The following is a 26,728-nucleotide window of genomic DNA, read 5'->3' on the forward strand; positions in this document are numbered from 1 at the left end:
CATCAGCACTCCATAATATTGTAGGAGAGGAAGTAGAGAACAATACTATGTCCAACGGAAATTGTGGCAAGAATTTATTCAAGGCACATTGTAATTACTCAAGCTGGGAATTTGGCCAGGACATTGGGGTTAACACCCCTACTTCTAAAGAAGTGTCATAGTTTGGGGTTTTTTTTAATGACTTACAAGTGATGAGAAGCTTGGGTTTCTGTCTCAGAAGAATGACACCACCTCTAGCAGCATAAACTTCTTACAGTAACACAAAGGTGCTGGTTCAGAACTAACTCAGAGCGGTGATGGGGCCTAGTACAGTAATCATTGCTTTATAAATACTTTCAGTAGATAAGAAAGATAAGAGTGTGATTAGGGCAGTTTCAGCTGCTGTAATCACAATCATACTTTCTTAGCCTTCAGTCCACATCCTGCTTTAATCTGACATTTTTTTAATTGAACAGTTGTGTATATTAGAATAAATCACAGAAATTGAACCTATGAATTTTGGTTATTAATTTTGATAGCAGAAATGAACCACAGTTGTCAACACTTTTGTTTTAGGGAATTTGTAATACAAGCAGAATGTAATTTAGCCACGTAACGGAGGGGGTTTTAATTCCTTCATAGCACTGAGATTTTTAGAACGTGTTCTTTGTATGTATTATATTGACTTAGAAACTTTCAGTTTGTGCTCTTCATAAAGACGGTAAGCGTTCATGTGTTTTACTACTTGACTAGTTGTGAAATGCACAAATGAGGAATTGTTTTGCTTTTACTAGCTCATGAAACCTGCTGTCATTCCTATAGTGTAGTTTGGGCCATTATTATGGGTTACAAGGTTATACAGGAAAAACGTGTTCTAAAGAAAGGCTGGTCAAAATAAACAAGGTAGTCTTCTAGATTGTTGTAATCTGGTTTTGTATCAGTGAGGTAAACGCTTCAGTACATTCACTGGGATGAAGATACCATGTCAGACAGTATCCCTCTGACAGTTTGTGGTGTTGTAATGACAAAAATGAAGCAATACTGATGTTATGTAATAACTGCTTTTGTATTATGTGACAACAATAATAATACTTTTTTCCCTTTTAATAGATAGATAAACGTGTTCCTAGCTGTATGCTTAACAATTGTCCCATGAGTCAAGGGAGTGGTTTTATGATTTAAGGGGAAGCAGTGGCACAAGAAGCAGTACTCGCCATGGTCTTGTGGGAAACTGGTGTCAGAGCCATAAACAGAATCTCAGCCTTCTGACTGTCCCAGTCTACCCTCTGGGCAACCATGCAAAAGTGGAGAGGTGGCTTGCAGCATGACTCAACAGCTTTTCCTTCCTCAGAACTGCCATGCTGGGCAATTACAAATAAATGCCAGTAGGTCATTTCCACCTGAGTCAAACAGGTTTCCAAAGGACTCTAGGTAAGCATATCTTCTGCTGGTTGAGGGCTCCTTGATGGGTCTTTGCAATGGTTTTGCATTGAAATACTTTCAGAACTTGTAAAAAAAAAAAACACCTCTTTTTGCCAGATGTGTATTTCCACTACTTTCAGGGGCTTCTGTAATGTTGCCTGGGGACACCCAGGAATTCTTTTTACCCTCTCTGCAAGAGAATAACAATAAGCTGATTAAGCTGTGGTTTTTCAGGTGCTTTTTTAATACGTAGCTTATAACGCACATGCCAAATGAACTGATGCTAGGAAGTACTTCCAGAATATCAGTGCAATGTATTGTGACTGGTATAGCACAAGAGGCATTGCACTTGGATAGATTGGATGCTTAAAGATAAGTGGGGTGTTGGGGTGTCTCTTAAACATAGTTGTGGATAATAATGTTCTTGACTCCCTTGCAACAGAAAAATCAAAACATGTTGGTCCAAAACCTAACTTTTTCCAGGCCATGACAACTGAGTATAAGCAGGGTCTCTTCAGGTATCTGGGATCTTTTCTCAGCAGCAGGACTGAAGAGGGTTTTACTCTGGAGTTGGTTCAAAATAGCTGGAATGGGCAGCAGGGATCAGTATTGTGGAGGCCTTGACCTCAAAGAGTGACTGATGGAAAAAAGCAGCACAGGAAAGGTTTGTGTCTTGGCTCTGGTCCTTGGATGGATGGATAAGAGGAGGCCTTTGGCAGAGAAGGGTGAAAGGTGACTAATAATGTGAAACTGGGAGGAAACTCATTGTAGTTATGCAATCTCCAGGTGTCTTGCTTTCTCTGTGAGAAGACATGTTTTGTTAGTTGTCCCACTGGCATTTACTGCTCATGCTGTCTTCTGAATAGAAGTCTTAAACAATTACTTCTCTGCTTGACTTAAGAAGCTTCATTTTGCTTTGTAGAATTGAAAATAGAACAGCACCTTGTTTTTGTTCTCCCTCATCAGAATTTCTTTTAGATTTACTGTGCCTCTTTCCTTTCTTACTGGTTCTCTTTCTGGCCATCTAGTAGTTTAGCCAAAATGAAGAAACCTTTTCCACTATCGTGCACTTGGTCCCCATATCTCACTTGTTCCATGGTTTTCTGTGTGTCTCTTGCCACGCTTCCAAAGCTTTCATGAGCAAGCTCCACTGAATTTTGCTGTGGCTGTTCAGGGTTTTGCTGGTCTAGTCTTTCTCCCCATAGCACAGCCAGCAGAAGAAAGTTTATTCTGTGCTGGACCCTGCTGGGTTATGGTTAGATGTCTTAGCTCACACCAAAGCTTAACCGTGCTGTTACTACACTGGCCTTTGTGCTAGACTGGCTGGTGTACAGACATATATTTACACCTGCTGACCCTGGTACAGTGATGTAGCCTCTAGAAAACCATCTTGCTGGAGATGGTGATTTAAACTGCCGGAGCAGGAGTTGGTGGGACCCTTCTGAGAGAGAAACCTTAGGTTCCTTATTAGTATGGCAGCTTTTCCAATGATATGCAATGAACAGCTCCACTGTTGATCCCATCTGGGTCTTGATCTTCCATTTTATAGATAAAACAATACATTTTGTAGTATTGTAAACATACTCCCAGGAACTGATTCTTATTATAATCTATAAAACAGTTGTGAAAATGTGGCCTTGCTCTTCAGCAATTTTGCAGTCACCTAACTGAGATAGTGTGTTTCTCTCTTGAGTAAGATTCTACACCAGAAAAAGAGTTAGACTGCATACAGATTAACAAATCTGTTGCTAGTATCTCTGGCTACTGCAGCAATGACTCACCCATCAATGCTTGTCAGTGTCTGTTGTGACCTCATTGAAAGCTTCAACATCTCCTATGTGAAGGCAGGTTGTAATCCAGTGTGGGAATCCTAAATAGTTGGAGAATGAAGTTCTGAGACTGTGATAATGCAGACATCATAAACATCCCCCTAGGAATCAAACATGTCTTCACCAGAAATATTCTTAGAAATTTCTAAGGATCTTTTAATGCTAAGCATGCCTTTCCCATGCTTCTATTAAAAATCACCTGTAACTATTCAAGTCAGCAATAGAAATCAATGCTAGTGGGAAAACTTAAGAGTGGATGGGACAGGTCAGGGAGGAGGTGCTCTGTTTTTTGCAAGGGTGAGAAAGAAGTGGTAATTCCTTTTTATTTATCACAGCTTCTAGAAGCTTTTGCTTCCTGCCCCCAGTGTCAGTACATAGGCCTTCAGGTATGCTGGTTGAGGGAGGCAGGTGAGAGAACAGCAAGAGGGGCTATAATAAAGGGAGTGGATGAGTGAATTAGCTTGTGGTACCTTATATGTGTAGCTTAAAGATGTAGTGTGAGGATGAGACAAAAAGTGGGAAGCAACAGGAGTTTAGAAATCAGATGGTTCTCTTCAGCTGGTGCTTGCTGAGTAAACGTGAAGCTTGAGCTTAATGCCTCTACCTCCTTCCCATGGGTTGTTACACACTAGCAGATACTAGCAATGCTGCTCAATCTAAACTGAGCCAGCTGCTGGCATTTTAATTGCAGAACGCACATCTAGTAACAGACACAGCAGAAGCTATTGTCCTCTCGCCTGCTACAGAGGGAACTTCTTAGTCTCTAAAAGCACACAACAGCATTATCTCACAGGTATCTGCTGCCACTTGGAATGCCTGGCTGAAAGTGAAATCCCTGGTCACTGGTCTGGTTGCTGTCCTTAGGATATGTCTGTCCTGTTTTGTTATAGATGATTTCTGTGTGTGGCAAAGTTGTCTGTGCCAGCCTGGCAGCTTTGTCCGTAGGCAGCAATGGTTGCTGCCTCTTGGCATCCCAAACCCACTGTCCTCAAAGCTGCTGCTCCTCACTGGCTCCAGTGAGGAACCCAGAGCCTGGCACCCTGTGAGAGAGCAAGAATCTTGCAAAAGATCTCTGTTTCAGTGGATCACTATGCAGTCCCCTAATTCCTGTGACAGTAGCTCTTTATGTAGCACTTAAAAAAAAAAAAAAGTGGAGTGTCTCATGGCAGGACAGGAAGACAACCTGCTTGTAAGGGTGTGCTGTCCTGGCAACACTAAGTGATCATCCTTAGGAAAAGCAATAGAGCTGCTTCATAACAAAGCAGTTGATAACTTTGTAGAAGTCACGGCATCCTCTGCTGCACTGTGGGGTGGACCCTGGCGCCTGTCTGAATGTAGTTATATCTGTTCTTCCTATCCACTCTTACCTGGCAAGTTTGTTTTCTTACCCTTTGCCTTAGGTGGATGGTAGGTAGTGTGATTGCTGCATTTCTTAAATTTCTTTTTCTTGAGACTGGAAGCATGGATTTTATTCTTTGGGGACAAAGATCCTGTTCTGGGTGGATTCATTTTATGTTCTGATCCTTCAAGGAAGGCACAGGAAGTTGTAAAGTTGAGGTATGCATGTGATTTATAAGGAAAAAATAGGCAACCTTCTGCATCTCCATCCGTGTTACCACAAAAATCATCCAGCTGCTATCTACTTAGCAGTTTTGTGAATCCAGGGTGAAATAAGTTGATGGCTCTGCCTGGGCTCTAGAACAGAGGTGTATACGTACTGCAAATTACAGCTAATTCTAGAAATGAGTGTCTGCTGTTCTTCACACGGATGCAAAGGCCTAAATGATGTTTTGAGACTGAGTGTGCTTTCCCTGCCTGACCTGATGGATACACAGCATGATATACTAGTGGGCAAGAGATGGAAGCACCATAGAGGTGCTGTCTGTGCTGTGTTCAGCGGTGGGTGTGTTGGGTTAAATGATAGATCTGGTATTTGAAATCCTATTGCTTGATTTACATGTTGATTTTTAGTATCTTGGCAGACTTTTCTATCAAATACTAAAGCATACCTCGGGTTCTAGCAGAATCCTGCACTTAAATCAAGCTCAAACATCATTGCTGCTCCCTGTGTTCTGCTGGAAATGGACAGACACCATTTGTGGCTGCCTGAATATCCTGAGTCACCGATTACCAGCTGGCATGTGTGCTGCAGTTTGCATTTCTTCCTTTACGACTGCACTCCCTAGAGGAGACTTGGAACAAGTGCAGTTGTCAGCTAAAGCGTATTATGTGCACTTGTATGGATCCACACAATTGGTGGACGACCTCTAAGTCTGTGGGGTGAGCTGCTTGTAATTTGCTACTGTAGGCCTGGTGTTTCCATACCAGAAAATAGCACAGGTGTAGGAACACTCAAAAATGCATTTTCTTTATATTTACTAGTGAAATGTCTACATTGTAGAGGTGGTGATAGGATGTCTTCGTTAAATAATTGGTGGAGGCAAGCAATGATTCCAGTAATGCTCTCACAGTAAGGTAAATTGTGTGAAAATTATAAAATCTAAGGATCTAGACAGGTGATGAAAGGTAAAGTAGTTAACTCCCTACACTGGCAGAGCTGCCAGCAGGAGCATAGGTCCACCATGCAGGAGCTGACAGGTCATCTGTTCTGTCTGTTTTGTCAAGACACTCTTGTCATGCTGTGTTTGTTATCCTGCTTATGCAGTGTCCCACAGCAAGGCTGCTGAAGCTTAGCAGGGAAAGAATGCAACATGTTGCCATGTTATTTCATCTCACCAAAATGTTTTCACTATGTAAGGCTTACTGCTAGTCTTATGCATAGCTCTGGGGGAAGCTGAAACACAGAACACTTCATTGAGCTTTTTGACCCAACAGGTCTTGACATTGCTGCTGGACATGTCTCTGCGTCTGATCTGAACTGTGGCAGCTCCATTCTGGCCTGCTAAAATAACAACATATTAAACAATATTATTCTGTCGATGCCATTTTCACCTATTGACTAAAAAGTTAAATTGTTACTAAGCTAGTTGTAATTTACATGCCATAAAGTATTAGTTAAGGGTCAGCTGATTTCACTGGTGTGAAGTTTGTAACCTATGTAACACAGATTGAAGCATGCCTAGGGCCAGCTGGGTTAAAGCAGCTCCTTCCGGTGAAATACGCAGTGAAATACAGTGATGCTGTGTGAATCAAATCTTTGTTTGCAACAGGTTGCCAGTGTTTGCCTGGGACAGTCCATCCTGTTAGCAAGTGCTGATCCTGCTACAGAGGAGATACGGGTTGCGCTGACTCATGAAAACAGGCACAAGTTGCATCAGTAGAGTAAGGAGTGGCTCGCCTTAGGAGCAGGATGTAGGTTTTAATGTGAGAACTCTTAAAGAAGAACCTTTAGAAGACAGTTGGAGGGGGGAAATAAATGAGACAAACTTTGAAGTCTGATTTGATGAAAGTCTGTTTTTTCTCGCTGCATAAGGGGCTTGTCCCAAATGAGATAGCAGTATTAACAGTCATGCACCTATCTGAAGTGTCTTGGGAAAACATGCTCTGTAGCTGAAAACAGTAGTAGTCCTAAGAGGAGTTGTCTTGGGAGGGATGGCTGACCGCTGTTCAAAAACTTGCATGTACAGTTATTCCCTTCTTCCGCCTTTATAGATATGATCATCCGTCCCTGTCCTAAACACACCAGTTTCAGCATTTTATTTTCTCTCCTCTCGTTTACATTATATTTCATATCATTAAAGCTTCCTTTTGTATCTATGGGCTTAAATCTGTTAAATCCAGTTGCTCTGGCTTCTGCTCTGCCTGTGCTTTGCACCTGCTGCATAGCCCCAGCAAACTTGGCAACCGACTCTTGGGCACTCTAGAGAAAACAACTGTCTAGACCAAGCACCTTCTGCCCGATGCCCTGGATATACCCCAGAGCTCCCAGGCATTAGGCTGTATTCAGAACAACATGTTGCTATGCAAATGGCTCCTTTCAGCTCTTCCTTCTACCTCCACAGAGTTAGGTGCACCTGACTTTTCAGCAAGCACTAGCCTAATGTTTATTCATGTTTTGCAAGGGAAGATTGATAAAATCTTGTCCAGTGTCTTGTGGACTCATAATTGCACCTATTTCCTCCTAGTAGGTGAGGAAAATGGGGGTGAGGGAGCCTGCAGAATAAATAGTGCCTTCTGCAGACCTAGAAACAGCACAGGCTGGAGGACAACAATACAAAGGCCCTACAGTGACTCTGATAACCAGCATAATTCAGGAAGAGGTGTTGCGTTGCTCTTGTCTAATAAGACGAGAAATCAAATCTTGCTGTAGAGTCTTATGGCATAGGAAGGGCAGAGAAGCCTTAGTGCAAAGTCACAGGCCGTTCCTGTTCACAGTTAAAGCCCCTGTTGCCCCAGGCAAACACAGAGCCTGTCATCCTGCAGCTTTACAGTACTGAGATGTGACCAAAATAGCTCCACAACTTTACAGTGTGGCTAAAAATAGCTTGCAGGTCAGCTTTTTTTCTTAAAGGTAGTGGTGACATCAGTGGGAGAACACTCTTGCTGCTGTTCAGTGCAGGTACAACTGGGTAAACAAAGGGGAAACAGCAGCAGTTTAATTAACTAAGCAGCCTTGAGGAAAGAGGTGGTAAGGGGTGGGAAAGGACTAATGAGCTGCAGCAAGAGTGATGGACAGAAGCATCAAAGGCCTGGGCTGACCCTCTGCCACTGACACAAGTTAGTGTGTGTCCACACAGACAACTTCTCTCTGGGGTTGTATTTCCGTGATGTTTTAAGAGGCATCAGTCTGCCCATTTCTGTTGTCTTGTGACCCATGTCAGGATGTGTCACTGGACTGGCCAGCCAGCCAACAGCAGCGTGGTTCTTGCTCCTCATTTCCAGACAGTGAACACAGCTCATGACATCACCTCTGGCCAGTGGCAGATCAGAGGCTATGGCTGTGGCAATGTCAGGTGTGTTTTCCTATAGCCATTCAGCCAGAGAGTTGATCTTTTACAGTGCAGTTTGTGTGTGGAGAAATCTGGATTGCCCTTGGTTCTAGGGGCATTTTGGTATTTGTTCTTGATCCAAAAAGGGGCTGTTTTTAATGGGGTTGAACTGTCTGTTGTTGTAAAGCAAAGCTGCTCACCGTGATCCCCAGAGTTTTAGTCTTTGCTCTGTGTACTAAGTCTGGCTGTGAAGATAAGTCTCAGCCAAGTTTGGAAGTTAGTGCCTGATTTGAAATGTTACGGGAATCTAATGTAGGTTATGAGAGGTTTGCCTTGTCTGCAGCCGCCTGTGTTGCTGAGGGAAGTGTACTGCAGCAGGCTGTGCTAGCGAGAATTTCCTTTGTGCTGCAGGTTTCATGCCTAGTGATTTTTACGGTGCTGAAAGAGAAGGAGGAGGTGACAAAATTGTGAAAAATTGAGGCCAGGTCATTACTGTCAGACGAGGACAGAGTCCTGTAGCCAGTCAGATGTGACAGAACGCACTTGCTGATGCTGCTATTAGGAAGCTTGAGAGAAATGTGACTGAATGATAGCAGTGCGCATGTGCCTTTGGAGAACGGAGGCTATCTGTAAGCTCTTGCAGTGCTTTTTCTCTGCCCAGCAACATCGTTGCTTTTCCTTGCCTTCTGCTTAAGCAGCTGTTCTGCATTTATGATAGGATCTATTCTTCATATAGGGCCGTCCTCACACTGAGCCATCTTCATTGTCACAGCAGTTACCTCTGATGAAGGACTGATAGGACCTTGGGTTTGCTTTGAGGAAGGGGGCAAAAGCACTGTAGCTGCTGTTCTCTTGCAGTAGTGTGAGCGCCTTGTAGGACCAGCCCCAGCCTCCACCTATGCAAAATGGCTCCTGTTGCTTTGAAAGAGGGAGACTTCAGCCGAATGCATCTCCAATTTGACAAGTATAGAGAGAATTATGCGCAAGATCAGCTCGCTAAGGATTTCATTTGATGCATAGCTAAGCTGAGCTGGAAGTCAGCTGCCAATAAAAAAGAGGAAGCTCTGCATCTTTGGTTGTGTGCTTCTAGTGTATTTTGAAGCTACAGGCCACGTTGACTGCAGACTGTAGTTAGAATAGGTTATAGGTAAAATCAACTTGGTACCACTACCAGGACCATGCACAGTTGTTTCTGAGCACTGCAATACAGTTCTGGCCACAGCCTGCTCCTTCCTTTCAGTGAGAGTTGCTCGCTGGTCTGCCCTGGTCCGCCCAGCTTGCAAATGTAGCTCATCAGTCTCTGTTTCTTTGCAAATGAGCTGTGCAGGTAAGAGGAGTAGGAGGAAGAGGAAGAGGCAGCTCTGCGACCTGCCCGTCCCAGCCAGTTGTAAAGGCTCTGTGCTGCTTAGGCTTTCCGGAGTTATTTGCCACGTGAGTCGTGGGGGTATAAAACTTTGTTGTTTCCCTAAGTGCTCTGCCTTTTGCAACAGGAGGTCATTTCCCAGTGGAGAAAACAGGCTGTTGATGTGGTAGGCAGTCAGCTTGTCGTTTGGACAAAATCCAGAGCCGATTAGTTTGGGCGCAGCAGTGTGCTAACACAGGCAGAATGCACCCAGACTGGCTCCTGGCTAGATAGCGTGGATCTCCCCACACTGCTCTCTGCCGTCCCTGCAGTTCAGCCTGAGCACAGGTCCCCCTCCTTGCCTGTGCTGGCATGCCCACAGTAAACCATAATTTGCACCCAGTGCTGCTTGCCTGTGTCTCGCTTGGTGGCAAACCCTCCCAAAGCAAATAGTGATTTGCTGGTCTGCACTGACTCAGCTATGCTGAAGGCAGGAATTGGAACTAAATCCGGTTCAGTAAAGTCTATAGGTTAAAGAACAGCCTTCCACAGCAGATACCGAGGCACTTGAAAGGAACTTGACTGTGTCCCAGGAAGTGGCGCTGAAGTGAGCAGCGCTGCATTAGGCAAGAGAGCCTACCCAGGAGCCATTAACCTCTCAACATCTGCAGCCCTGTGGTTGTAAGCACTGGGGGTTTTCTTCCCCTGCCTGCAGTTACTAGCTAGCAACTAGGAATTTAAAGGAATCTGGGCTGTCTTTAGGAAGCAAGTACCTACCCTTTGTCTCCTCTCAGGAAGCAAGGTCCTTCATTACAGCCTGTCATGGCAAGGGGCTCACAGATAAGAAGGAAGGACAGGAAACCTGCCGGACTTCACTTCTTTAGCAATTCCAAGTATTTTCCACCGTCTTAGCACTGTGAGTCAGCACTTCTAGAGCCTAGACTTGTTTACAGCAGCAGTCAGTGAGATGGCACTAGGTAGGTGGGATGTGGGGGAGAAACCCTTTGCCCAAGCACAAGTGGGGAAGTTACCGACTGTCTTTCCAAAACAGGACTAATGGGGAGCAGAGGACTGGGTACCCTGAATGGTAACTGCAGTGGAGCCATTTGCAGGGTAAGGAGTGTAAGGGAATCAGAATTTCACAAAGCTGTATATATTGTTTGTCTCAGTTTACTTAAAAAAAAGGACTTTGCAAATATTTGGGATTATCAGTATAGTGGGATAAAGGTAACACTTCCCACCTTAAGTGGTTATGGATTCATTTTGCATTGGCCTGGCCAGACTGGCTGCATGGCAGGAAGACTCCCAAAACTGTACAGGTAACAGACCAAACACTGAGGTTTCTATTCAGAGCCCATACCTGCACCGGAATAAGGAACATGAGCCATGGGATGTCTTGTATCGTTGCATGCAAGGCTTTTGCCTGTGCCTGGCTGGTCAGCCTGGATGGATCTCGTGGTAAAGGGAGGTAACATTGAAAATGGTATAGATTATTTTAGATCTGCAACCTCAGTTCTGCAAAGGTATTTATTTTGAAAATTCTAGTTTCCATAGCAATGTAGTGCTGTTCTCTCTCATGTCTCTCCTATTACTCTAGTCTTAGCAGCCATTAGATAAATTATCAGTGAGGCAAACCTTAGCATTTTTTTATCTTGAGTGATTTTATGTATGTTGGTTCCTTAGTGGATCAGAGCCAGTTAGTCAGGGATTGACTCATATCCTTTCCTGGGGCCAACACGAGGTCTATTGCAGTGTAAAGATGGTAATGAAGAATGAATATTATTGATTTGACTTGGTGTATTCCCTATGCTACTTTCCAATAGAGTGGGGGCCTTATATGTAGAATCCTGGTTCAATTCTAGATGAGCTATTATATTATGTCTTTAGATTTTACTTGTGATTTCACTATAGCTTCATTAGGACATATAGTCTTGTCGATATGTGTAGTAAATAACTTCTTTTCAAAGAGCTGCTGCGTACTGGGTATGCAGCTGCTCTTCTCTGCCCCAGAGGTGACTTCTGGTCACAGCTCCCCTTTCCCATTGCTAACAGAGCCAGCACTCATGGCTTGTTCCTTCTTTTTTGTACATACCAAAGGAAGAATGAAGCAGTTAAGAAAACAAAGCAAGCCCTTCTTTGTTCTTTTTTTGTTTCCTGGTGCATCTTGTCTTCCTGGTCAAGGAACTACTAGTCTTGCCAGAATAGTTATGTAGGTTGGAATGTAAAAATCACAGACTCAACCCTGCAGCAATGATGGCATGCAAAAAGCAAAGATGTAGAGATGATTTATTCTGATGGTGTAGTTTGCCTTTTAAGGAGATGGTTTAGTGAGTTCTTTTGCCTATATGAACTGTATCTCCACCTGGGGAGCTATGCCAGAAGAGCTGCTCTACAACCCCTTTGCTGCGAACAACAGCCTTTGTCCTGTAATTCAGTCCTCATGAGTAGGTGAGCAGTGAAGTAAAGAAACTGTGTGGGAGAACGAGAGTGGCACTGTGGACCAGATTCCAAGATAAGGAGGTAGGGCTAAAGATGAGGTGAGAGTTAGCCTTTGACTGCATTCTGCAGTGTTGTCGCTTAGCTACTGAAATACCTGAATTTTATAAATTGGAGCTTAGATCCTTTAAGTTGAGGATGCAAGAACCCCTCTGCGGAATCTAGATGTTAACTGGCATCTACTGTGTGGTGATCACTGCTTGCCTCACTGGCCATTACTGGTCTCTGGTGCCTTGTGCTTTCCTCCATGTCTACCTAGAGCCATCAACTGTCTTGTTTATATTCAGTTCATGAATTCTTGTGAGTTACTGGTTTTATTATGAGTAAATGCTGCCTCCCACTTCTCTTTGAGCTCTCTAGGTGCTGGATACCTAGCAGAAATAGTCTCTCAAATCCTAAAAGGTAGGAGCTCACTTGTGCCCTGAAGATGATAGATAATAATCCTTCCAAAACCTTTATTTTAGATGTCAAATATTTACTTTTAGCTGAATTATGCCCATTCTTTGAGAATACTAATAATACTTTGCTCTTCACAGTGTTGCATATCAGTGAATGCCATATATATTATATGCAAAGCATTAAAAGGTGGCTGCTTATCTTTCAATTTAACTTTTTTTTCCCCCCTTCATGTTCTTGTGTTCCTATGTTTTGAGATAAGGTGAACAAAAGTTCTCAAACTCCTATCTCTAGGCTATGGGTTCTGTAATACCTTCACTGTGGACTCTTTGATTTACTCCCTCAGAGGTGAATGGTCCCAGTCGTCTTAATTTTCCTTCGGACAAGGACTCTTCTCAATCCCTAATTCTTGTAGTTAACTGCCACTGCCTTGTGTCATATAATGAAACAGCAATCTTAGTAATAACTCAAATAATAACCCTTCCAGATTCATTATTCTGCCAGTGCTGGGCATTGTTAACATTGGAGACCCTGAGTCCAAACACAAGTATTGAAGTCCCTGCATGCAAGATGCAGGCATGCCCCATGCATATTTTAAAAATAATAATTAAAAAATCCCCGTTTCAAAATAGCTGCTTGGTATCCAAAAGGCATGAGAACAAAATGTAAGTGACTAGCGACCTTGTGACTGTTGTGTTGTATAACAAGATAAAAAGTGCTTGGGATTTGTGGATTGAGCTTTTTCTCGTTTGTCTTCCAGAGGTCAAAGTCTGCTGCAAGCAGTGACTGACACAATCCCCCATGTAAGTCGGGCTGGGCTGCCTGTGCGTCAGATTGTAACAGCAGGGCAGTTTTTGCAAGAGCACCTTGGAAGGTGTTTGTGCAGATTTCTCTGTGGTTGTTGTGATGATCCTAGGAAGCAGGAGGAGATCCAGAACTGTTTGAAAGCCCAGAGCCAAGATTCTTTGAAATCCCAGATGAGGAATGATGGGAGATTTGGCTGAAGCCAACCTGCTAGCCCGCCTCCTGTGCTGCTGCTACTATGTGTCCAAGAAGCTGCCTCCAGTTTATGTGATTGCACTCTAGTAAACAATTTTTCATGCAGATATAGGCAGCAGATGTTACCCATGCCTGTGTGAACAATGTGTTTACAACAGGGAACGTTCCTCAGATCTAGTCCTGTTAAACAATGGATGTAGCCACCAGAAAGAAGTCCCACTGGTTACAGCCATTCTGTTACAGCTTGCTCAGAACACTTTGAAGGGTGGTCACACTATCCCTCTTCGGACACTCGAGGGGATTGACTCACAAATATGAGCAAAATAAAATTAGATGGCTTAAGTGGCTGCAACCCCAGCTGTGTCCTCACTGCTCGATTCCCAGAAGGGGTCATCCCTGCAGCAGGGTTGGCTGTAGAAGGCGAGTCGCAAGCGCTGCAGTGACAGCTCCTTCTTAAAGGGTGTTAATACTTGTCCAGCTCCTCTGTGAAACAGTTCAGGAAGCTTAACCAGAATAAAAATGTGCCCTTTTTCATCGAAGAACTGCCTGTCAGTTTAATTTCTCAAATGGGCTCAAAGAAGCACCAGTGCTGCTGTGAGGGCAGGGCAGAGGCAGGCAGGCAGAGGGAGAGATTACCTTCCCTTTTGGGAGCAGCTAGCCATTACGTCAGTTTTGCTGCCTCCCAAAACTATGCCCTATGGTTATTTTTGGTGCTGGGCTGCCTTTATTTTCTGGAGAGTGAATGAAGGATTAATTTAGTGTTCTTGTGGCATTTGGAAGTAAAGTTTTCAGGAAAAAGCCCACCTTAATTCAGCATGTGCTGTTAGGTGGAAATGCTTAAATTGTTAGGGATGGGAAAGACAAGCATCCATACTATCCATTCCTACAGTTTAGTTCAGTGTTAAAAAGCAGCCAAAAAAAATGTATTTAAGACCTCTAACCCAAAGTCTACTATTAAGCTGTCTTGAGAGAGAGAAATCTTTCAAGAGACCGGGTTTGTACCTATAAATAATGTACACAGCAGAGTACAAAAATGGAATTGAGGAGAGGCTCCACCTTACCTGAGCATAATTGTGAAGGCTGGTATTGTGAGCTCTGTGAGGACAGCTGCACTGCTGGACAAGCAGAAGGCTGCAAGGTGCACTGTCACCCCGTCCTCCGTCTTGACTAAACTACTTCTGAGATCTGAGTCTTCCTCCCGCATATGAATATCAGCTGGTAAATCCTGACTGCATTGTACTGAAATACGTTAGATTTCAGGGGCCAAATGTGGCAAGGTTTTGAATAGTATGGTTATAAGCATTCTTGGAACGAAACATCTGCTTGAGTGCTTTGTTAGGTTGGATGTGTTAGAATATAGAGAAATTTGCAAGTCTGAACCATTGCTATTAATGAAAACACTGTGGCAAAAAATGTAAATAAATGCCACACGTACTTCGTATAAGAACCTTTCCCAATATCTCTAAATACGGTAATTTTGATGTTTCCTAATCCTGAGTTTCAAACAGCAGACAGACACAAGAAATATTACAAAGCCAGCACTTTTCACAGATTAATTTTATAGTTTCAGTTTTAACTGACCTGAAAATACTCGATGGAAATTAAATACAGTGTCTTAGGGGTTGCCTTTGAAAGGAAATTATTTGTTCTTAGAAAATCACTAGAATAGCTTCTCAGTTGAACTGCATTTTCATATGAACTCAAAACTCATCTTGGGTCAAGACTCTCCAGGAAAACTTTCTCATGATTTCTGTAGCAGTTGATTCATTCCTTGCTGCCTTCATTTTGCAGCTTTAAATGGCAGGTTCTCTGAAAAGCCATCTACTTCAAAGCTTTTATAAAAGAAAGCTTTGAATAAATTACTGAGTAAGAAATTATGCTGGCTGTGCCCAATTTTGTGCCTGGATGTGGGAATACTTGGCACTGGGTGTGGAATTCCGAGGAAAATGACCTCTTTCCTTTGCATGAGACCCTGCTGGCTTGCCAAAGAGCAGTAAGAAGGAAAACTCCTGCAGATAAGGAGGCACAGAAATCTCCCTTTTCCGCAGAGAACGCATCCTGAGCAACTGTTAAACATTAATATGCAGTGTAACTGGTGCAACGTTGTGCTAACGATGGGATTAATAGAGACTGTGGATTCTGAAGACTACATGTCCCAGCATGGCAGGTAGGAGACACCAGGCCACAGCGCTGCATGCTGGAACTTGTAGTACCGCTAAAATTCATCTGCATTAGGCAGGGCGGTGACCCAGCTTGCAGACACGTGTGCAGTTGGCCACCTCACAGTGTGGGATGCTGGCTGTGTTGCTGAAGGGGATGGGCCCCAGGTTCTATTATTATTCAGGATTTTTTTTTAATCTGTTTTTGCAGGCTTTTGATAATACAGTGACATTGTGACACTTCCAAGCAGCAAAAGAGTTGCTTTGTCTTACACAAAGAGACAACCCACTGCCTTCTGTATTTAGATGTCTGGTATATGTGTGTGAAGAGCTGATTTGTCCGTAACTGTTTGCTTTCTTCAGAGTCTTTTGAAGTTTATGTCTTTAAGCCAGTTCCCTATATTAAAAATAAATTCTTCCAAGCCACCAATAAAATGTCAACCATGATTAAAGCCTGACTCCTCATTTTAAGACTTGTCTCCTAAGCAATGTGAGGTCACTCTATGAGTCAGCGTTTGAAAGGACCGTTATTCCTGAGAGCATGGGTAAAGCCCAGAGTTCATAGTTGCTTGCTTAAATTGTTTCACCGCATTTTAAATTGCTTTGCATTGTGCTGAAAGAAACGGAAACTGCAGGGCCAGTTTGGCACGGAACTTGTGATGTTTCAGGCACCTCAAATCTTGAAAAAATCCTTAGTGTTAACATAGAAGTTGGCATTTCTGGCAGGATGATTTTTACCTCCTATGTATTAAAGAGGGGTGGAGCAGCAAACTGTGCTTGAGGCATAAACTTTCAGGTGTGTTCTGTTGAAATAAAACTTGGGAACTGTAAAATCCCTGGGAAAGGGCTTTGTCCTTTGTACAGTGCCCAGCAGAACAGAGCCAAAGTCTCATAGGGCTTTCTGCACACAGGAACTTTATTAATGAATTTTGTTTATTAAAATGCTGCAGGGCATGAAAGCTGCAAGTGCAAGCCCTGAGAAGCAAGGAAATACTATTTTTAAGATCATCTGTGCAGCCTGTTTATTCTTTTTGTGTATGTTAATTCTAACAGTCTTTAATTACATGATCGCATTTTCTTTTGTTGCTCTTCCTCCTCCTTTGCTGTGGTGCACACTGTATTTGGAGGTAATTAATCACACCAGAATAATGAATAGCACAGAGTAGGGCTTGCCTCTGACTCCAGCCTGTATGTGTCAATCCTGTGTCTCTCCATCCCTCTATCTGCCCTTTTCCTACCCCCCTAATTACACTGGGTTCCTCACTGCTCTGCATGCAAACCAACCCCCTTTGTCCCGCTGCTGCTGGGGTGTCCATGGAGACCCCTGGGGTCTGTGCCTTCACCTCGGTAGTGAGGGCGGCAGTGGGGAGGCTGTCAGAGGGGAAGGTCCAGCTGGTCTTTTGGCGGTGGAGCCCACTGGAAGCAGAGGCAGTTCAGGCCATTTAGCTGCGGGACACCCCTCCGAACACGCTGCGGTGAGGATTACCGGGGGCCTGGAACGGTATCCAATCTGTTACAGATTTTGACAAGTTTCAAGTTGTCTCCCACTCTCAGTCTTCCCAACAACCTGACTGTGATATTTTTTTATTACGCATCGGTCCCAATCTCCAGCGCCTCCCTCAGAAGAGGCCAGGAGTGGTAGTTGGAACCCACTTTTCCCCCTCCAGAGGTGGCAGCGGGCTGGGCCGGGGGGGGCCGCCGTGCGCCCCGGGCTGCGCCGCCGCCGGGCGGTCTGCGGGGGGAGCCCCGGAGCAGCTCGTCCCGCCGCCTTCCCGAGGGCGCTGCCGCTGCTCCCCGGTTCTCCGGGACTGCGGCTGGCAGCCCGGCAGCTGGCGGTGTGCCTGCTCCGCGGCCCTGGCCGCAGCCCCTCCGCCACGGCCCTGCGCCGCCCCCCTATCCCCTCCACCCCGCCCGGCTGCGGGGCGTGGGTCCTCCGCTCGCTGACGGTCAAACGGGGCTTTGCTGCAGCCCGGGCCGCCCCCGCCCGGGTGTCCCCGCAGCGAAGCCCCGCTGGGACACACGCCGCTGCCCCGCGGGAGGCGAGGCCGCGGAGCGGGGCAATGGAACACCCCATTCGTGTGGCGGCGGCGGCGCGGGGCCGCCCGCCAGGCTCCGAGGCCTGACTCAGCGGCAAGAGCAGGGCAAGACGGCGGCTCCGGCGCGGCCCCGTTTTCCGCCTCGGCCGCGTTTGCACGGGGAGCGGGGCGAAGCCACCCCCGCCCTCCGGCGGCCCCGTCGCCGGCAGCGCGGCCTCACCTGCCCGCTGCCCCCCGCGGAGCGGGGCGGCCAGGCGGGGCCCGCCCGGGCTGCGCCGCGATGGCCGGGCCAGCTCTCTCCGCACCGCCTCGCCTCGCCTCTCCGCCGGGCGGCCGGGGCGGGGCGGGGGGCGGGCGCGGCGGCGCGGCTCGCTGATTGCAGGGCGGGCGCTGCCAGTCCGCCGCCTCCCCCGCGCCAGCCGCGTCCCAGCGCCGGAGCCGCACGGCCCAGCAGCGAGCGCCCAGCCCGGCCCGGCCCCGCCAGCCGCCCCCCATGGAGGAGCAGCCCCATCACCACCACCACCACCATTACTACTACTACGGCCACCACCACCACCACCCGCAGAGCGCCTACCTGCCGCCGCCCGACGGCCGAGCCCAGCCCAAGCCGCCGCTCCGACACGAGCACAAGCACGGCGGCCCGCAGCACCAGGAGGCGCCGAAGCGGAGAGCAGGTCGGGGCGGGCGGCGGGCCGGGGCCTGTGACCTTCGCGGGGCGGCGGCGGGGCCCTCCTCCTCCGCCGCCGCCGCCGCCTCCTCCCCCGGCCCGGCTGGAAGCTTCTCCGCCGCGCTGGGGCCGCTTCCTGTCCGCCATGTTGGGGCCGGCGCGGTTGCGGGAGCCGCGGGGCCCGCCGGCACCGCCGCCGCCCGCCGGGCACGTGGGGCGGCCCAAGGGGCGCTGCCCCCCGGCGGGGCCGCGCCGCGCCGGGGGGGAGGAGGGGGCGGCCGGGGGGCGACCCGCCGCTTAAAAATTGATGAGCGTGAAAATCAATGAGTCAGATAAGGCGGAGGGGCCCCGGCCCGGCCCGGCCGGCGGGAGCGAGGAGGCGGCGCGGCCTGGCGGGGCCCCGGCGCTGCCCGGGGGGCTGCGGCCGCCTCCTCCCTGCGCGGCCACCGCCCGGCGCCGGGGGGGCGCAGGAGCGGGCGCGGGGCGGTCTCGGCGGGCCGGCCGGCCGGCCCAGGGGCTGGCGGAGCCGGCGGCGTACCGGCGCGCTGGCCGGGCGGCAGCACCGCAGAGGCGGTGGCCGGGCAGCCCTGGCCGCGGCGGGGGGGCTGCTCCCGGGCGGGCCGGGCCCCCACCTCGCTTCGGGGGGGCTCCGCGGTGGCTGGGAGGACCCCGCCGGGGGGCTCGTGTGGTCGCAGAGGGCGAGCGTGGTGGCAAGAGCAGCCGGAATACTATGCAGCTTATATATATATATATATATATATATTTATGTGTGTATATATATATATATATTTTTTTTTTTTCCTTAAAATGCCCGTGTACATCATGGGGCGGGCGAGGGGCAGGGAGCTGGCACCGGGAGCTGGCTCCGGGGGCTGGCCATGGCGGCTCACCTCCGCAGCGGGCAGCGAGCGCCCTGGGTAGGCACATGCTAAAATAAGTTCCCGAGCACAAAATAAGTTGAGTAGTCATTTTGCTGTACGCAGTGTGCCCAGGGTTTTTAATATGTGCTTACTCTGACACCCCTCCCTTGCCAGATATGAAACCATTTGGGGGTTGCTAAATACTCTTCACCTGTTTGTTTTGATGTTTTATTTTAATTTTTTTCTTCTTCCTCAATTCCGGTTGCTGCACCTCGGTGTCCAGGCCAGAGCTAGCTGTGCCAAATGTTGATTTGGAGAAAACTCTGGCAGCTGAGTTGTGAATACTTGAAAATTGGAACTAGAAACTGCTGACACACTGACTTACTGAAATGGATTTTGTTCTTCATTTTATTCTTTTGCTCCTCATCTGCATTGGTCTTATGACCACTCTTATTGTTTTGTTTCATTAACGAGTAGTGTCAGAAGTCTTGAGTCATACAAGGTCAGCTATAATGCATTGCTTTTTAGAAGGCTTCCTCTGCACGTTATTCTGAAATACTTGATTTTTAGTCCTTGACTCAGCTGGGAATCCCATCCTGTTGCTTTTCTCTGAGATGAAGTATTGATGGTTAATACTCTTAGCAGCATATTTGAAAGTTATAGTGGAAGTTGTGGTGGTTACAGATACTTGCTTGTAGTAAAATCCTTTTTGATCCCTCTCAGCAAACTCAGTTGTGGAATTTCTGTAAAGGTTCCTACAAGGATTCTTGTGTTCCCGACTTGCACAGAACTTGAGCAGTTACATCTGCCAGACATCTGAGGCTCCAGGATATGAGGATAACAATGATTTTTAGTATAGCAGTTAATTTTAACAACATCGGCAACAACAAAAACGTTCTTTTTCAAGCTGGAGCTTTGCCTGCTCTTGTTCTTGGGGGACTCCGTGCGCTGTGCTGACTGCACGCCGTCACGGCTGCAGATGAAGCCTTAGGTGGGTCAGTTGTTGTGGGAGATGTAAGGCTTTCCACCCTCGGGAAGGAGGACGGATGAGTCAGAGGAGGAGCGAGGAGGATAGCGCTGTTCCAGGAGGAGCGGGTGCAGTAGGAGGGAGTCCCTCTGCTCGGTCCACAGCTGGAATGTATTTGTTGAGCTTGGGTACAATGTGCTCTTCCCATTTCTCAGTGAAGGCTTCTCTTGGGGCATTGTAGCCAGGGTCCTCGAAAGCAATAGGTCTCTGGCCAGAGATTTTTAAAAAAGAAAAATTTTTAAAAAAGGAAGGTGAGTTGATTCAGTCTGGACTATCATGGGCTTCCAGCTCCACTTGAATTGCACTCTCAAGATTCACTCCAGAACCGTAAGGCCTAGAAATGAACTTAAGAAGCAAAAAGGAAAGCTGAGTGTACAGCATAATCTCACGGTTTGATGAGTTGGAGCCCTCAGCAAGTATGTTATTTCTTGGGTGTTAAGCTAGTAGCAGGTCTCCCAGGGACTCTGAAATACCAGAATTTCTCAGTGGGTAGGAAACTTGTTGCTGGTAGTGGTGGAAGGGTTTCTTCTCAGTTTTATCACCTTCTCAATGCTAAAGAGCACATGTAGGGCAGTGTTGGTTTCTGTCTAAAAATGAAGTGAGGAGATGCGGTCACCCTACCTTCCCTCCACCTTCCAGCTGTTCTTACCCATGTCCTTTTGGAAAGCTGCTTTTTTTTTCCTTTTTTTCCCCCCCTTTTACTAGACTTTACTAGAGATGACGTTTGGGAGGTGGGTGGGGAGAAGGGGTGCTGGTGTTTCAGGTCTGGGAGCTTGATGGAGATGATAGGAGTTGGCCCTTGTTCACAGTATAGATTCTGAACCTCAACAAATCCTGTAGCAAAGGCAGCAGATCCCTCTGTCTTGAAGCATCCTGGGAATTAATTTTTTTTTTCCTCTATGTGACCTGGAAATAGTAGCTGATGAAATAGCTCTTCAGCTTGCCAGTGATCTTTAGTGCAGTATATTTTCTTCACGTAATATCTGTATATTCTTTTGCTTTGTTTTGTTATCCTGACTGTCTGCTTTTCTTGCTGTGCTTTCCAGCAAATAAGCATATGCTTTTGTACATCAGAGACTAGATGTTTTCCTATTTTAAAATGTCTGCTTGAGGAAACTGGACATGTTAGGGCTGATTACAGCTTTCTGCAATCGGAAGTTTAGCATTTCACATTCTAACTCTTGCCTTTTGTTGGTTTTGGCTTTCTTCTAGGCTACGGAGAGCTAAATGGTAATGCAGGAGAAAGAGAAGCATCATTAAAGGGCCTGTGCTCTGATGAAACCGCCACCCCAGGATCCAGGGTACCCAATGGCAGCCAGCAGCTTGTAGACACTAACGTGACCCCAAAGCAGACTGTGAAGGCCAGTGCTTTGGGGAAAGCTGGAATCAAAACCAAGAACTTCATTCAGAAAAATAGCATGGACAAAAAGAATGAGAAGTCCTATGAAAATAAACTTAGAGAAAGCCAGTCCTCAGACAAGCCAGAGGGAGTGTCTATCCCAAACGGTGTGGTCACCAGTAATTCTAGCTATATCACAAATGGCTACGTAGGCAAAGGGGCCGATAATGATGGTAGCGGCTCCGAGAGTGGATATACTACGCCTAAAAAACGGAAAGGCAGGCGCAACAGTGCCAAGGGTTGTGAGAACTTGAATCTAGTACAGGACAAAATAATGCAACAGGAGGTCACTGCACCAACCTTAAAACAGGAACTTGAGAGTTTCAAACCTGATTATAGTGAACAAAAAGGGAACCGAATTGAAAATACTAAGCCTGTCTGGAAATACGAGGCTGGGACTGGTGGAGCAGGCCGGGGAAAGCCTGGGCTTGGGGATGTACAGCGAAAAAACTCTGATGCCAAACCTGGGATTAGCAGCAAGAAGTTTGATGACCGGCCCAAAGGCAAGCATGCATCGTCGGCTACATCTAAAGAGGATTCATGGACCTTATTTAAACCACCCCCAGTTTTTCCAGTGGACAATAGCAGTGCTAAAATTGTTCCCAAAATAAGTTATGCAAGTAAAGTTAAAGAAAACCTCAACAAAGCAGCTCAAACCCCATCCACGTCGTCTTCGTCATCTTCGTCATCTGCCGGGGAAACTCAGGCCCAAACATCAAGTCGACTATCCCAAGTCCCCATGTCTGCTATGAAATCTGTTACTTCTGCGAGCTTCTCGAATGGGCCAATTCTAGCAGGGACTGATGGAAGTGTGTATGCTCCAGGGACCCAGCCACTGCTCTCAACTGCTGCTAGTACTGTACCATCAGCCTCCTCTGAGTCAGTACCCCAGGACATGAGTACAACTTCAACAGCCCTCGAACAAAAGAAATCTAGCCTTTTTATCTACCCTTCAAATATGCAAACTGTGCTTGTGGGTACAGCGCAAGTTGATTTCCCATCGCAGACGAATCAGCAGAACCTGGGAGATATCTTCCAGAATCAGTGGGGCTTGTCTTTCATAAACGAGCCCAGCGCTGGACCCGAAACTGTTGTGGGGAAATCTGCGGATAATCAGTTAACGGAAGTGACATTTCAAGGGGAATATCCTGCCACTTTGGTTTCACAGTGTGCTGAAATCATTCCCTCAGGAACTGAACAACCTGTGTTTCCTAAGGCTTATGAGCTGGATAAACGGACTAGCCCTCAAATTCTTAGTGCTATTCTTAAGCCTGGGACTGCTGTTGAGGGTGGTGTCTTAGCTTTGGAGTCGCATCACACAGGTGACCTACAAAAGGCAGACACCAGTAGCCAAGGTGCTTTAGTGTTTCTTTCAAAAGACTATGAAATAGAGAATCCTCTGGCCTCTCCTACGAACAATTTGCTAGCCTCCGCCAAAGAACAGAGGTACCAGAGAGGCCTAGAAAGGAAAGATAGCTGGGGTTCTTTTGACCTGAGGGCTGCTATTATATATCACACTAAAGGTAATGGCTTAACTTGCTGCCTAAGGGCAGTCTCTTCTCTTTTTTTTTTTATTTTTTTTATTTTACTGTTTTTTAAGTGAAATATTCTAACATGATATATTCCTTACAGCGATTCGGGGTGTTTTAAAAATAAGCTCCTTGCTTGCATATCTCTAATGGCAATAATGGTTTGGGAAAGTTATTCAAAAGGTTGTTTAATTAATGTCAAGAGGTATTTGTTTCCCTATTCCTGTGGACAAGCGTAAGTGATGTTGATAGGGATGATACTTAACTGGTGTGTTTTACATTTTAATTCCTATGGAATGAGCAGGTCCTTCTAGGCTTCTCAGATTTAAATGTGTAGGTTCATCTGCTCTGTTCCAGCTTTACCAGGTGATATTCTGTCCCTGAAAAGGCTTCATGGTCTGTACTCACACCTCTGCCACCAAAGTGTTGCAGCTTTTCCCTTGGGCAGATCAGGGCCTGAAATCATGACTTTGAAGGAGGAAAAAAATTATTCCTACAGCTTTTCATGGTGTGATTTATCTTAGTTTTTTAAGCAAACCACACATACATGCTTTTCCCCTGCCCTTACTGAGTATGATGGGCAACAGCAAGACAAGTCTTTGCTTATCAACTCTTCTGTAAGCTGCAGATTGAATTCTCTCATTGCCTTTGTAGGCCAAATCTTTCAGGTGATTTTATTGCTTTCATGGAGTCCTTTGTAGTCCAGCTCCTTTTTTTTCCTGATTTTTTGAGACTGAAATGACTCAGACATGATACAGACACTGTAACTGGGAATGAAGAGAGGGAGGCCTGTGGGATGGCTTGCTTACACTTTAGCCTCAGCTCCAGAAGCTCTGAGGTCTTGCAGCAGTTCTTGGCTTTTGGTCCTGGCTCAGTGTGAACAGGAGCCTGGTTGCGTGTTCCCTTTTGGCACGGTTACTTACCTACCGTTGACGAACACAGGGGCAGTTCCTTCTTTATTGGTGTGTGTCCGCACCCTTCCCTCTCCCTGCATCCCCCTACCCTGAAGGGAAAATGTAATCATCCATTTCTTGTTTACTATTCCACATACATATGTGGATAATGTCTTGCTCCCCTCTGCAGAGTGGTTGGCATTGCTGTGTTTTGAGCCACCACAAAGTTCTTAAATTAGCTGTTCACAAACTCTTGTGTATAGCATACAGAAACTTAGATGCCATCCTTTAGTAATAGTAAGGCCAGTCATTTAAAAATAATAACTCCAGGTATTTTCTTCCAGGTCACCTCTCTCACAATGTTACGTTTTAAGCTCTAGTGTTCTCGAGAACAGCGTTCATCAATTGATTTTACCTGGCTCTTCTACCTTCCATCCAGTCTATCCCAGTATTAAAAAGAGCTTTCAGTTCTCATTTCTTGTGTCTGCCTGCAGCCTCAATCCCAGTTTCCCATCAGAAAATGGGGGTACCAGAAGGCATAGCATGGTGTAGAAGGGAAGTCCTAGGCAGTCCTTTTCTTAAGTTTGCAGTTCTGGTCTCTTTGGTTTTGTCAGCCTGAACTTGCTTGCAGAAAAGCAACTCTGTACAGCCACAGCAAGACTCATCAGCACGCTCTTTCTCACTAGCTGTGTGAAAGACAGACCAGAGTAAAACAATAGTAACAACAGGAAAATAAAGAACACTCCCTTCCCATGTCCTCTTAAGGAGGTGTTAACTTCAGAGTCTGGCTGTGTTTAGTTGTCTAAACACAGGGGTTAATGCCATTCAATGGCAAGAACAGACACCTAAAGCACTCCTTAAAATACCGTTTTCTGCTCATTTGCTCTTGCTTTGAGCATGCAGAGCAAGCACCCTTGTGATGCCCTGGGGAAGCAGTTCCTGCCCCACTGCTCCTCTGTGCCCATTTATTTTTTGGGCTGTATCTGTGCCAGCTTCAAAGTGTTACTTGGGGATAAAACATGATGGATGTTTCTGATCAGTGTGTTGTCATTAATGCAGTGATAAGGGTGCTCCAAGCAGCTTCAGCGTGTCTTTCTCCTACTTAGTCTTCAGATGCTATTGCTGATTTACAAAGCAGATCAGTCCAGGTCTTAGTACATCTTCTGTGATAATATTGGGTGTTGCTTTTCTGTCTGTGTCAAGTCTGTTGCGATGAGTTGGGTTAAGGGGTTTTGGAAGGAATGGTGCCACCTTCTGCCCTGTGCCTGCCCCTCTTCATGGCCGTGATCCTGCAGCCAGACCCTGCGGGTGATCTCCTGTGCCACAGTGTCCTACAAAATGGCTCGGAAACGGAGCTGCCAGGGTGTGTTTGCAAGACAGCGGTGCGGTGGTTAATTCCCACACCATTCTCTCCGTTTATCTTGGGCTGTTTTCCTGAGGTCCTACTCCTAGCCAACCAATTCCTCTGCAATCGGAAAGGAACAATTTCACTTGCTTATTTTCCACAAGCCGCCTTCCCTTCTTCCCTGCTGAGCCTGTGGGTTTGCCTGGGCCGCTGTCAGGGTGTCCCAGGCAGTTGGATTCTCAGGTTGTTTCGTTTTGATTTCAAAAGGAGGGTGAACTTCTCCCTCTTCAGATTGATCTGTTTGCTTTTGAGCAAAGTCTCGATAGTTTGATCTTCCAATCTGCCCTGCCTCTGGGGTTATGGACACAAAGAAAAACGATTGCGGGGCAAGGACAGGGGTGAGCATGGAGCACTGTTGGGGTCCTGGTGTGTTCCTATCCTGTGCAGTAGTAGTTGAGTGCAAGCAGCTCATGGTGCAAGGATGAATCCCTGGATGTCGCAGTGAGAAGTGGGCTCTAGCATGAGTGGTTGGAGTGCTTCGACCTGTCTGTCACAAGCTTTTTGGTTTTGCACTGTTTGTGTCTGCAGCTGTGATCAGATTATGTGCATCCTCATCTTGGATTGTAAATAGGCTATGGGAAAGCCTCCAGCTTACTCGGTAGCTTTGTTCCAGTAAACCAGGCTTGCCTGTGCGCTGTTTGCCCAGTGACTGCAAGGGGCATTACAGATTGTAATTGCTTCACAGCTTCCCTGGGAAAGGATAGATGGAGGAGGTAACACACAGGGCAGGCAGGCTCTGGTGCGGTAATCCTGTTGGAACCATCACAGCACAGTGGCTGCTGGCAAGGCTGTGCTGAGGTGTAAGGCTGGGTGGCTGCAGAGCAGAGCGAGGGCCTCGTGGAGGAAGCTGTGCTTGTCTGAGTGTGCCCAGATAGCTTTTTCCCCAGAAGTCAGGGCACTGGGAATGTGCTGGCAAGGCTGAGGTGCCCTCCTGTTCTCTCTAATGCATTTCATGCTTGTTTCCTCTGTGCCTCTGCTCCATGCCTTGCCTTTTTGTTTTCCTTTTTAAAAGGCAGAAAGTCTCCTTTGATCACCTGATCTGCTTGACTGTAAAACACGATTCTTCAATGTGGCAGCCTTCGCTGACAGTGCATGCCACTCGGTGTTTGTGATGGTGCCTTAACACACACGGGTGACATACCTGATTTAGCAAGGTAGATCTGATTTAGTTGAGCACTGGTGGGCCTACTGCATGTGTGGCTGGAGACAGCGACGGCAGCTTAGTCTGGGAGACTGGATGGACCATGAAGGAGTGATGCTCTTGCTTGGGAACATTGTCCCTATCTAGGTTAGAACTGAACCTGTGCCTCAGTGTGGCATTGCCAAAGTCCTCATCCATTTGAGGTAAAACTGGTCCCTGCAGATCTTTTGGTCCTTCGGGAGAGGAGGCTGGGGGTATCT

General features: G+C 46.7%; 1 protein-coding gene across 3 annotated transcripts in view; it reads left to right on the forward strand.

The window, feature by feature from the left end:
* NUFIP2 (nuclear FMR1 interacting protein 2) overlaps nucleotides 1–26,728 on the forward strand; it is a 36,955-nt gene that overhangs the window by 2,408 nt on the left and 7,819 nt on the right. For 2 of the 3 annotated variants that reach the window (XM_056339886.1, XM_056339797.1), the window contains one exon: nucleotides 21,314–23,023. In XM_056339886.1, coding sequence (XP_056195861.1) covers nucleotides 21,520–23,023 — 1,504 coding nt within the window. In that variant the 5' untranslated portion in view covers nucleotides 21,314–21,519. Of the gene's footprint in view, nucleotides 1–17,922; nucleotides 18,222–21,313; nucleotides 23,024–26,728 lie in introns of those variants that run through there. The other variant, XM_056339715.1, reaches the window with a different exon arrangement.

The sequence above is a fragment of the Falco biarmicus genome, chromosome 1 (assembly GCF_023638135.1).
Source record: "Falco biarmicus isolate bFalBia1 chromosome 1, bFalBia1.pri, whole genome shotgun sequence".
NCBI classification, from domain to species: domain Eukaryota; kingdom Metazoa; phylum Chordata; class Aves; order Falconiformes; family Falconidae; genus Falco; species Falco biarmicus.